The following is a 12,457-nucleotide window of genomic DNA, read 5'->3' as shown; positions in this document are numbered from 1 at the left end:
CAAACCATCTCCTAAATGGGAAACACTTTACCCCAGAAAAACGAATCAAGAAAAGGGACATGCACATGCTGTTTCTTATGCTAAGCCATATAATCAATGTTAGTTTTCAAGCTTAAAAAAATTCAAAATAAATTTTCTCAAAATTATCTTCCTGATTTTCTGGCTTAAGAAACCGTTCAGAGGAATGGCACAGAAACTTTGCTATCCATCCTTCCTTAAGATGTGCAACTTGGTCACATTCAGGATTTGTGAAACATCTTGAACTATTTTTCAAGAGTCCAGCAGATTCAAAATTACTTTTTCCAAACATTTTTCCCTTCATTTCAAAACCTATGTGTATTTTCAAGAAAACACAATCCTTTTGTTTTGGATTCATAACATTTAACTCATCCACATGCTCTGTCCAAGAACAACGGCTGACATCTGCTAAGCTCTTCCGACAGAAGGCTACAGACCCTGCCTCACTTAATCCCCTAAAGATCCTGTGAAGTGGGTCTCATTACCTTCTTGCTGAAAAGATGAGGAAACTGAGACTTTGAGAAGTTAATTTGCCTGCACTCACACAGCCAGTCCAGACCTGGTGCAGAACTCAGTCCAAGCCTTCACATCCCCAAACCTGTGGGTTCTCCTAACCAACATCCTATAATTTGGAATCCATTTTATCTGACAGCCCTTCCCATCCATCTGTCATGTGCCAGGAAACAAAATGTGGCCAAGAAAAAAAAAGGGGGTGTTGAACATCTAAAGGCACAAGAAAACTAAAACTCACAGTCTACAGGGTACAAACTACTCACCCATTTCTGAGCAGAATTAAGTACATCCTCGCTTACCATTAAAAAAAAAAAAAAAGTCAGCGAGACAAGAGCTCATGGTGGAGAAGAGCCAATGAATTCCAAATTCCCAACAAAATTCTGAGCCACCTTACTCCCAGCCAGGAGACCAACTGCTATCACGATACACTGATAGGTGTTACTGGACAGTTCAAAAGAAAATCCCAGGGCCAGGAAATAACCAAAGGTCAAAGTAAAAAAAAAAAAAAAAAAAAAGTATCTCCTTACATATTTGCAGACCATAACACTCTCCCCTTACAAACCTTTAAGAGTCTTTTTTAAGCAGAGGAGAACCAAGTCCTTCCTCTTGAAAGAAACAAAGTGAACACGGAACTTCCTCTCCATTACTAACCTATCAACTCTGGTTTCACATTGCATCACCATTAGGATAATAATTTCTGCTTTCTATCACTTAAGGTATGTTCCCAATAACCATCAGAGCCAATAAAAGATCTCCAAGACCACGGCCTACATACGTTCATTATTAGGGCCTTTCTTGTTTTTAAAGCAGAATAGTAAGTTAATAAGAAAGATCAGATTACTCTTTTCAAAGAAAATCATAGGCCAAAAATGACATAAAACACTTCAAACTGAAAAGTCAGTTATTGCAAATCATGGAAGAAAATGTTACAGGATAAGGATACTGTTTAAAACGCCGGAATATCTGGATTAAAAAACCATTTACTATTTACAAAACAGAACGTGCAGCTTTGAAAGCAATGAATCCATACCAGCAACAAACAGATTATTAAGGAATTTTACTTGCAGTGCTAGCATATTAACACATTTGGTGGTTTTTAAGTAAACAATGGCACCTAATATGTGGGCGCTCACTGTATATGTGAAATATATTAGATGCCAAAAATAATCCCTCACTCACAATTGCACTTAACAAAAACTCAGAGAACTAAAAGTCTTTTCTTCTGTCATTTACGTTTACTAAATAACATTAAAGCTTAAAATCAAACACATGAAACACACACATTGTGGTTCCTGGGTAAGAATACTAAATGCTTTCTAGGTTGATATAGGCTCTTCAATGTTACAAAAAATCAAACGTGGCTTGTCTTTTTCCCCCATACAAGACTCAGAACAGCTTTTCGCTTGTGTGTGTCATTTTAAATTTCAGTGTTAAGAGTCAAATGCTTATTTAGAAGGCTGTTCAGTTTTTGAACCATACATTTGGGTTGTGCGAATGTGTGTGTTTAAACAAAACTCTGTATGAATGTTATTCTAGGACTAGATACTCAGCTGAGAAAACTAAGAAAACAGATGTGTAAGGACATGCAGTGGAATGTGCGTGGTTTGGCTAGAAGGTTCACAATCGGGAACAAATCGTAGCACATAATGGCTGGAAAAGTTAATTAAGTCAACCTAACACAGCACCAATAACAAAATTTTTTTGTTTGCTTGTTTTGTTGGATTTTAATCATGAGATTGTGGACGGGGGGGGAATGCATGTATTACATCCATTTGGTTCTTGAGGCTAAACTCATCTTTAGCCATTCATGGACAAATCCCTGAATTTCAGAGCTTTGTAAAGAAAGCCCAAGAACACCCCTGGACATAGCAGCAATTAGTACTAGCTACGATAGGATGGACATGATCTTAATGTGCGTTGTGTGAACGGCTTCAGTGCAGGTATCCAGGCACCACTGAAATGTTTGGAAAGAGAAAAGAGAGAACAGGAGACAGGGCGGACAAAAGAACCGATGATCAAGGCCATGGCAGCCACCTGCCAGCAATACCCAGCACACCGGCAACCCCACGTGCAGGAAAACCCAAACCAAACCCGGACCGAACCCCGCCAACTTCCCCCACCCCCCCACCCCCCACCCCCCCGCTGAGCTGGATGACCCCAGCCAAGTGTGGAGGGAAGCGGGAGACCAGGTAGGAGTCTGCAGAACAAAAAAGAGGCTGGGTCATTCCAGCCCCTGGAGCAGGATCCTGGGACTACAAAGAGGCTCTGAACTAGTTAGGAAAACCTGCGAAGGACCCTGGTACAATTATTAGCATTGCTCACGCAGAGCAATCACGAACCAAAAGGTTTTTGTTCTTGTCTTTAAATTTGTTTTCCGGTTTTCCTGGAATCTTCCAGGAGAACTGCAACCCATGCATAAAACCACCACTTCCATTTCTCTTTTACTTGGTGGGGTCTTTATATTATCCCAAAATAAACATTTAATAAAGCCCTTAGGAGAAACAGGAACACTGGGAACATAGAGCTGGCCGGGTTAGCAGGACAGCTCTCCTTCAGGCACTTGCCCTGCAAACCTCATGAGCATTTGCCCCAAACAGGACAGGTTTTACGTGCAGGAGGCCACATGTGTTTCAAGGACACAGGCCAATGGGGCCAAAAGCTAGGAGAGTTTGGTTCAGGATCCGTGATTACTTCAGACGACAGGACCAACTTCGTGAATCATAACTGCTCCTTCTCTGGCTAATGTTCTCAAGGGACTGCTTGGCTCCCACAGGGCTGGTTAGGTTGGTTCTGTTCTGAGTCCCCCTAACCAGGTTCATGAGAGGACCTCGTGGTCAGTGCGGCTCGAGACAAACTCAGCGGCACCAAAACCCTCCCAAAGCATGTGTGGGAGAAGCAGGAGTGGCGGCACCTTCAACGGGACAGACCGACCTCTGCGGGACAGACCGACCTCTGGGCGAGGCTGCTGAAATTCCACAAGGACACTGCCTTCCAGAGGGTCCACACGGGCAGCCAACGGACACTCGTTCTCCCCTGTGCTCACACACCCACATGCACACTCCTATACACTCATGCTCACACATACACACACACTTCTGCACACCCTCACACCCGCTCATGCACACACAAGCCGTAGATAACCAAAAGCTGGTGTTTCGCAAAGCATAATACCCAGAAAGTGCTCATTCCTACAACATCACTATTAAAAATTATCAAACAACCTACCCTGCATGTACTGATTCTATTTCTGGAATAAGAAATTTGCCTAATTTTTACGAATTCCAGGAAAACAAAGAAACAAGGATCACGTGATGTTTTAAAAGGCGAAAACAGGGCTTCTTTAACCACACTGGAAGAATAACTATCCAGCTCCATTAAAATAAGATCCAGTCCAGACTTTAAATACCACAAATAAAGGGAGAAATAGGGACAAATTTCCACATGTATGTAAATTCATTATTTTAACTCAGACATAAATATATGTCTCTGAGGATCAATTCAAAACTGGACTCATTAGCAGATTTAACACCAGCCCCTCCCGTGGCCCAGCCAAGCCAGCAACGCACACTGGTGACATCCAGGAACGGGAGCCTTGGACAGGGATGGGCACGGGGAACAGGGGCCAGGCTCCTCGTGTCAGCTTGGACAAGGCCACAGTCAGGAAAGGAAGGTGCAGTTACCTTCCAAAGTAGATTCTGACTCTCCAGTTGTATGCAAAAAAAAAAAAAAATTATAAGTCAACCTAGTAAAGTCTTTCCTGGAATAAATAAAAGCCCATAGGGAGGGAGGGAGCAGGTTGGCTCATGCAAATCAGGGTGCCCAGATGTGCAGTGCCCTGAAGGTTGGAGAAAAGACCAGCTCATTCTTCTCAAGGGCACATGGAAAAGTGGAGGGTGGTGGGGGGAGGCTGGGGAGGCTATGAAATCTACAAAAAGCAAAGGCACCTACTGGCCTAGGACAGTAGAAAAGAGGGAAAAGGAAGTGGTCACCATTAACCTGTTCAGTCTGGTTTTTTCCAGAGGGGGGCTCTGGAATTTGTTTGCAATGCTCCCTGTTTGAATTGAAATGCGTCTCAACACTGTGCTTAAAATATTAAAAAATATATATATATAGCACCCAGAAACAGCAGCTAGGTGTTATCTGTGAACACAATTCAGTCCATTTTTATAAGCCAACAGCCAAACCTGTGTCTCACATACCAGTGTTACCTTGAGGTCCAACCATTAACAACTTTTAAAATCCTTTCGAATGAACTGCACAGAGTTGGTGGGGGAGGCAGGGATCCTCTCACCAAATCTTGACAAGGCAACTTTTGTGTCTTTTGTAATAACTAATAACTAATTATTCCAACTGGTATAGACTTTCCATGTGAAATGCAAAGTATTTTGAACTCCTGCCAGACTAATCAAGATGATTTCCAAAATGCCACAACAGGAACTTCCTATAATAAATAACCTATCACATTTACATCTCAAATTAGAAAATCTGGAAGAAAACATGTAGTTTTGGTGCCAAAATAGAGCTCACTAAAACCTGCCCGTCCCGCACCCCCCTTTTGCTTTCTTTAGCCTCTAAAGGAACAAACCCTGGTCCAGGTGCAAATGTTCAATGGACAAGGAAGGCACAGAACACAGAAATGACTCTAGGCTCGGATGCTGGTAATGCCCACAGCTACTCACCATTGGAAGTGGTGCTGGAGGCCACGGCTTTCTCACTGACATCTCGCGAGGAGCATTTCACTATGGAATTCTCCACTTTCTTCTTCTCAGTGGTTGTGGAGCTGTGGGACTGGGCCTCCATGATGCCTTCTCATTACTTCAGCTCTCTGCTCCCAGGAATGCCTAAAACAAAACAATAGCGCCATCAACTTCCAGGAAGGGTGGGCCAAAAAAAAAAAAAAAATCTCACTTAAAAGCCCACTTCACCTGTGGCCTGAGGAGGGGTCTAGAGCTTTATTTAAGGAGTTCGAAATCTGGAAGACCCTTGCCCACAAGTTTTCTTGCAAAAATACCTCCAAGTCGTAATAACAAGCCAGTCAAGTTCTGTCCGACACATGCAAAAGGAGAAGGCAGGGAAGTATCCATAATGTGAGACTTTTCCCAAATTCCTACTGGGCATGTGTTATAAAGTGGTCTGAAGATCTCAATTTTCAGCTGTGTTTATGGTGTGAAACCCAAGGGTCGCATTACTTTTGTAAGCCACATCTACAAGTGTCTCTTCAGGAGGCCAAATTTATAGGGAGGGGCATTGCGACAACTTTCCAAAAGGGGAAGGTTTTTAAGTATTAATTAGGTGTTTCAAAGAGCATGGCCATTTCTCAAGCCCAAGCCCAGCTCCACGTTTGGAAGCAGAGCGTGATGTGGGCCAAGAAGCTCGTGATGTCTGCTGACCTGATATATCTGAACTGCAAAATGCCCCTTCATCCTAATTCACCGAGGTAAACCATACTCTTTAGGCTTTCTTAAGACATGAGAACGTTTCAATTCATTTGTGCTACATTATTAAAACCAACAAAGGCAACAGAACAACATGCTCTGGATCCCACAGGAAAAGTCAAAAGATTGCTGAGAGCAAAGACTGGGACCGCTTAAGAAATACGAAAACCCAGCTACAGGCAAGTGCCCTGACTCCTCTCTTTGGTTCTTGTTTTTGTTGTCTTTTTGTTTTGTTTTGTTTGTTTGTTTTTGCAGTCATGAGTTGCACCTACAAAGACTGCAAGATGAAAAGTGTCCTCTCCAGCAAGTTTCCCTCAAGCTGTCTAGATTGCAACACTCATGGTGGGCATTAGCAGACGCCACCATGTTCAATCCAAACGACGATTAGTGAAATAAAATAAGCAACTGCTTAACCGACTAAAAGGGTTAAAATACCAGATGAAATCTTTTTAGTCATCCTTAACTCAAATTTGCAAGGGAATTGAAAAGTCTGTCTTTATTGTATGAGAAATTCTCCCCTTGGTCTGGAATTCAAGTGACTAGAAAAGCTTAAGATCCAGAGGCTGCAGGGCACAGTAGCACCACCTCTTCTGCTAACCCCCATTTCTTTGCCTTGATTATCCACTGTCATTCATTGTAAAACACACAAGTTACTTAAGAACAGCTTTTCTAGAATAAAAAAAGAAAAAAAGCAGCACTGAGTTAAATTTGCATATCAATTGTGAGATCCACTCCAAATTCTGAAACATCTGTCAAAGAGCGCTAACAAAGTACCACAGTAAAGGAGCTGCTGATCCTCCTTTCACTGGGCTGAGGCCAGGCGCTGGTCCAGAGGCCAGAGCCTCTTTAGAGGCTGCTACCTGCATGGCGCCCCCTGGAGTTACCCCGCGTTTCAGATCTCTCATCTGTCACATGATGTAATCACACCTTGGGATTTGGGACTTAACCTTGGGGGAAGGTGGGTACAGTCCTCTTTAAGATGTTAAAAGTTACAGATCCTCTCCCCAGAAAAATACCCTTCAACACACACCAAAGAGTGTACATTTGATTTCCAAGGGATCACGGGCCCTCCAAGCTCTTTCATGAATACAGATCGAGAACCTGTATGCTCCCCCCAAAACTGATGTCAATATCATCTTTAAAGTATGCCACAAGAAGAGTTTGACCCAATCCAGAGCACTGATTCCCAAGGTCGGACAAGAGCCACCTGGATCAGCCTTGCTACACTGCTTCCAAGACATTCGAATTCCCAGGTCCAATCCCTGACGTCTCGGAGGTAGCCCCTGGAAACTTTAGCCAGCACTGGTAAGCATTAGGCTCAGCAAAGCTTGCAGACAACTGTTCCACACACTTCTGTTCACTGCTATGTGCCCAGTGCAACAGGTACCCGTTGAAGTTTTTGCCAACTGGATGAAGAAATGAATGGGTGGCAGCCCAGACTACTGAATTTCAACAGCCTGCCATGAGCCTTTCCCAACGCCCATCACAATAATGAAGTCATCTTCCAGAACCTTTCCTGAATGGCTTCATGGCCAGCTTCCCCTCCAGATCCTAAGCTCCATGAAGACAAGCACCATGGCTATCTTCCTAGCACCTCATACCCATAAGAATGTTTACCGAGTAAATAAACGATCCTGAGATGACCTGGTGACCCGGACAATCCTGCAGTGTCTTCAATCTTAATCACCATTGATTCCGCTACATATCTTTTCTTTTATATCCAGTGTTTCTTCGAAAACTGACGAATTATACAAAAACTAACGTTTTCAACAGGAATATTTCATCAAAACACTCCATTCACAACCATTTTGGATAAACAGGCATTTACTATAATTGTTTCCCTCAAAACCCACATACGGTTTTATTGGTCGAATTTGGATGGAGTTTGCTAAGTTAAAACTGCACATGGAAACAAGCCAAGGGACCAGGAAAAAAAAAAAAAAAAAAAATGAAGGGATAGGATTCCTTCCCGGCTAAGAAGTAAGTCTGTCCGTTAGTAGAGGGAGCTAATTAACAGTAGTGAGGTGACAAGTCACCAAAGTTCCTTGACAAACTTGGGTTTTGTGGAGTTGTTGGTTTTTCCCCCAAGCAAAGGACTTTGTTTTAACAAAGCAATAAACCCTCCAAATACTCATCACCAGAGAGAGAGGTTCACGTGAGAAGAGGTAAAGCCCCAGGCACTGACTGAAATTGCACTAATTAATGGTCTTAGAGAATACCAATTCCTACCCCCTCTCCCTGTTCGAAATGGATTTTTTTAAAAAAATGGGCCCTTGGTCACTCAAGAATCTACCCCCTTCTTCTATTTTGACAACTTATTTTTGGATCTCATTAGTTAGTAACTAATTATTTAAAAGTGTGGTTTATGCTTGGAACAGGGCTATAAAAATGGCAACTTGCCAAGGTAGACATCTGCTTCCTGTATATCCCTATAAATTATATCAGCTTATTTTACTGATAAAAACACAACTTTGTCCCTGTCAGTTACAAAGGGGAAAGTTTTAACATTCTAGGCTCTCACACCTCATCAAAACTATGCATGAAGAGTTAGCAGAAGAGGGTCTGCTTCTAGCAGTAGGGGCAGGTTGGTTTTTCTTTTTTTTTTTTTTTCATAGAACATTAAGCCCAGTTTGGAAACTCAGTCCTGATTTGATATTTGAAGGCGTGAGGTTCAGAAGTGTCCAGTAAAAATTCCTTGTGGAATCTTCAAGCCTACCTAACTGAAGCAGTGGCCCACAGTACTATTTTTAAAACCTGGGATTTCTTAAATAATAAAGTATAATTTATTTAGAACATAAGTTGCAAGGAAAACTTTTTCAGTTCTGCTTCACTTCAAAGATTTTTCTCTGAGGAAAACATGCCACTGGTTTTTAGACGGGAATGAAAGGTGACTTTCCCCACCCCGCCCCCACCACGTTTCCTCCTCTCAGAACTCCACACTGTTCCTCAGCTCCTTCCACCACATGCAACATTACGTGCAAGATTTGCTGGCATGCCCCTTGACTTTTTATGCTTATGGGGAAAAGAAAAAAGAGAAAAAAATTTTTTGTAGCTGATGTTGGAAGTCCCAGCAGCTTGAATAGATGAAAAAACAAAACAAAACAAAAAACAACCAAGGAAATCTCTGATAGTGCAGACCTGCTAGAGCTTGAAGTTGCATAGGTAAATGAAGGGATAAAAATTCCTTCCTGAAAGCAGTCCTGGCTTTTCCCCATTCAACCGTCCCTTGAACCTTTTGTAATTTCCCGGAGGCCTAAACCCAGGGCACAATTAATTCCAGACCCTATTTTAAACCTAATCCTTCGCCCACTAGCAACCTGCCTGCAGGTGGGTCTTTCCTCTCTGAATTAGAAATCTGAACTTGCATCAACCTCCTACTACAGGAGAAAGCAACTAAAGCTTGCTGGAGGCCCTGGCCAGGTGACGGTGGGGTTAGTGCACGGCTCCATTTGAAAGTCAGTTCAAGAAAGACGCCAACAGACCACACTGGCCAATTCTTGGGGGGACCTACATTTGAAACGGCACTTTCGCACAGAAAGCCTCCAGTGGCCCTGTCTTTAGAGCTGCCGTGAAAAAAACCGAACCAAACCCCAGGAACTTCATCACGGCAAAGAGGAGTCCCCGTTCTTATTATAATAGTTCTCCAGGCTGTGGGCCGGGTCATTTCGGGAGAGCTCCCGGGCTCGGCCTGCGCCCCCACGCCCGCTGGCCCGCGTGCGGCCCCGCGCACGGTTCCAGCCAGGCGGCCAGTCCTCACTCCTGTCCCGCTTCCCCGCGCCGCCCCGGCGGGCCTGCGGCTCTCGGCGGGCGGGCGCGCGGCGCTCCGGGCCCCCGGCCCCGCTCCCCGGCCGGCCGCCGCGGCCGCCCCGCTTCCCCCGGCGGCCCGCAGCTCCCCGCCCCGCGCGCCCCGCGCCCCGGCACGGGCCCGGCTCCCAGAAGCCGCCAGGGCTGTCGCGGGGTGTCGGGGGCCGCGGGGACGCCGGCAGCCCCGCTGCGAACCGCATTCCTGAGGCGGGCTTCCCGGAACGGCGAGGCTGAACGGTCGCAACCGGCAGGGCCTCTGCAGGGAAAGAAGCGCCCCTTATCACTTTTTTCGCACTGGCTACCCTGCTCCTTGGGCATAGTCACGGGCACTGGGAAACTCTGTGCAACAGGCCCGGCAGCATTTCCAGCAGACGGTTGTCCGAGGTAGCCCTGCTCTCATTCACACAGCTGTTTTCTCAGCTGAATCCGGGGAGGTGCAACTTTCCAGGTACTTCGCAATGCAACACCCTGTGTGTCTCGCTGTCATAAAACATTGGGGAACACTGGAGGTCTTCACAAACCAAGGGGTGTGGGCTTCACTCACAAAACTTCTAACTCACCGTCCATTAACCTGGCCCCCAAATGTTGTTTCTCCACCAGCTGCCCTAAGTAGATTCAGGTGTTGTGCATGGTTAAGGGCTGGACACATCTCCTTGTGTCTCAGGGAGGGAGGCGCTCAGTGGAGTTCCAAAGTTCAACCTCAACAGTGAGGCTTTGGGTAGTAAATAGGGAGGATGGAAAATCACAATTCTGGGAACATGTGCAAAAATCAGCCTTTCCCAGTGCAGGTCTCTGCAGTGAAACCTGGGATCCACATCCAAGCAGGATTTCTTCATCACTTAAACAGTTAAAATTTTTTTGAAGACAGCACCAGTGCTAAAACCAACATGTAAAATGTTTGAACTGTCTGCGACTTTCTAATCTAAGGTGAAATGAAACAGTAGTTATAAACTGATAATGCATCCTTTGTGAACAGCAGACTACTTAATTTATTTCCCTAATCCAGTTGGTTTATTTTTAAGTTGCCTGAACCTGGGCAATAATTCTCTTTCATTTTTGTCTTAATGCATTTAAAGATGTAAAAAACTAAGTTAAAAGCTTGATGTGGGAACCCAATGCGTTTCTGATAGGTTAAAATAGCTCCTGCCAATGAGGGATCAGAGAAAAGGCATTCCAGTAGGCCGAGCAGGGCTTTTAACAGCACCATGATTAGGCCTTAAGTGAGAAATTATTCTGTGCAGCTTAGAGAACTATTGCTCAAGTGGAATAAGGCTTTCCTCCAGAGAAATTACATTTACTTACACCTGCCTGTATATTTATAAGCTGAATGATCTCCCTAATGGGCTCATGTTTTAAAAAGCCAGAAGGAAGCAGCCTGTGTAAGGATTTCTGAGGGGTCTCCCCTGTATCACTGAGGAGTGACATTTTTCTCACCTTTTATTACTAGCAGATTAGCTGCTACTTCAAGATGCTACTCTTGGAGCAACTGTTTAGGTAAAACTTCTATTAAATAGTTATACCTTCCTGTAGCATTAAAACTCCATTTCCAATGAAAATGAATCCTTTAGGAAGAAGGGGGAAAAAAATCAAGAAGCACAAACTAATGCTGATTTTAACTTTAGAACGATTTTGGAAGTACAAAATGGTCTGAGTTTCAATGAGCAAAATTTAGGGAATTTAAAATGTTTCAGTGGATTTCATGTAACCACGCATTATAGAAAACCTCTTACAGGTTTGTAATGTGGTTGAATTTCCTTGGGCTCCAACTATCTTTCTGAACTTCAAACCCATTACATATGCAGAACCTGTGACCAGCCAACAGTTTCCTTTCCCCTTCTCACCCTTCCCTGTCTGCACTGCTTTCCTTTTCTGCAAGAAAAGCAGCTCTACTTCATAAGTTCTTAATGAAATCATCATGAATCTTTAACTATAGTATTTTTAAATGTACAATTATTTTACCTTTCCATAGGATTTGACTTTTCCTTAATTAGGAAAACCTAAAGCGTTGCCTGCAGACAAGAAAGCTGTTCAAGTTGCCATAAGTGGTCTTTGGTAGCCTAGACGGTTCCCCAAATCTGCTGCCTATTGTTTTCAATCTTTCTTTCCTATATTTTGGAGGCTTCTCGTCTCAGATAAGCAGTATTCATGATAGACGTCCCAAAATGGAATTACTCTAAAAGGAATGGAATTACTCTAAGGGGAAATAACTGCCTGACCATGGATTAAGTGATTTTGGCTTTAGTAAATTAGTGACATCTAAACTTTTAAGAAATCCACATATTTACCTTCAACCACTGAAAAGCTTTTTGGACACAAAGTAATCACTGCTATTACAGGTAAAATCGCAAATGACATCTTGTGCACCCGTTTTACTTTTCTGCCATCTCTATTTAAAACAAAAGAGCATCAGCTGCTCTCTGTCTGCTGTCAGTAGTATTTTAGGAGAAATATTCCAGCGGAGTATAAGGTCGTTATTTAATACCTGTTACCAATTCTGAGTTTTGGGAAACTGTAAAACAGCGTCCATTGTACTTTGGTTAGGATCTGCAGGAAGCACCCTGCATAGCAGGTGCCATTAACAAATGAGCAATAATGTGGAGCAAGCTGGCACCCCCATTTTCTGTGGGTTTGCTGGAGACAGACAATCCTCAGACAGAAAATGAGATCTGTAAGTCAGTTATCAGTCC

At 43.7% G+C, this 12,457-nt stretch overlaps 1 protein-coding gene across 3 annotated transcripts in view; it reads right to left on the bottom strand.

Moving 5' to 3' along the window:
- The window catches only part of GLI3 (GLI family zinc finger 3), a 286,929-nt gene that overhangs the window by 267,539 nt on the left and 6,933 nt on the right, over window positions 1-12,457 (bottom strand). For all 3 annotated transcript variants that reach the window (XM_078059967.1, XM_078059968.1, XM_078059969.1), the window contains exon 2: window positions 5,211-5,372. In XM_078059967.1, coding sequence (XP_077916093.1) covers window positions 5,211-5,331 — 121 coding nt within the window. In that variant the 5' untranslated portion in view covers window positions 5,332-5,372. The remainder of the gene's footprint in view (window positions 1-5,210; window positions 5,373-12,457) is intronic.

Source organism: Halichoerus grypus, chromosome 12 (assembly GCF_964656455.1).
Source record: "Halichoerus grypus chromosome 12, mHalGry1.hap1.1, whole genome shotgun sequence".
In the NCBI taxonomy this organism is placed as follows: Eukaryota; Metazoa; Chordata; class Mammalia; order Carnivora; family Phocidae; genus Halichoerus; species Halichoerus grypus.
This window is presented reverse-complemented; position numbering and strand designations above follow the sequence as displayed.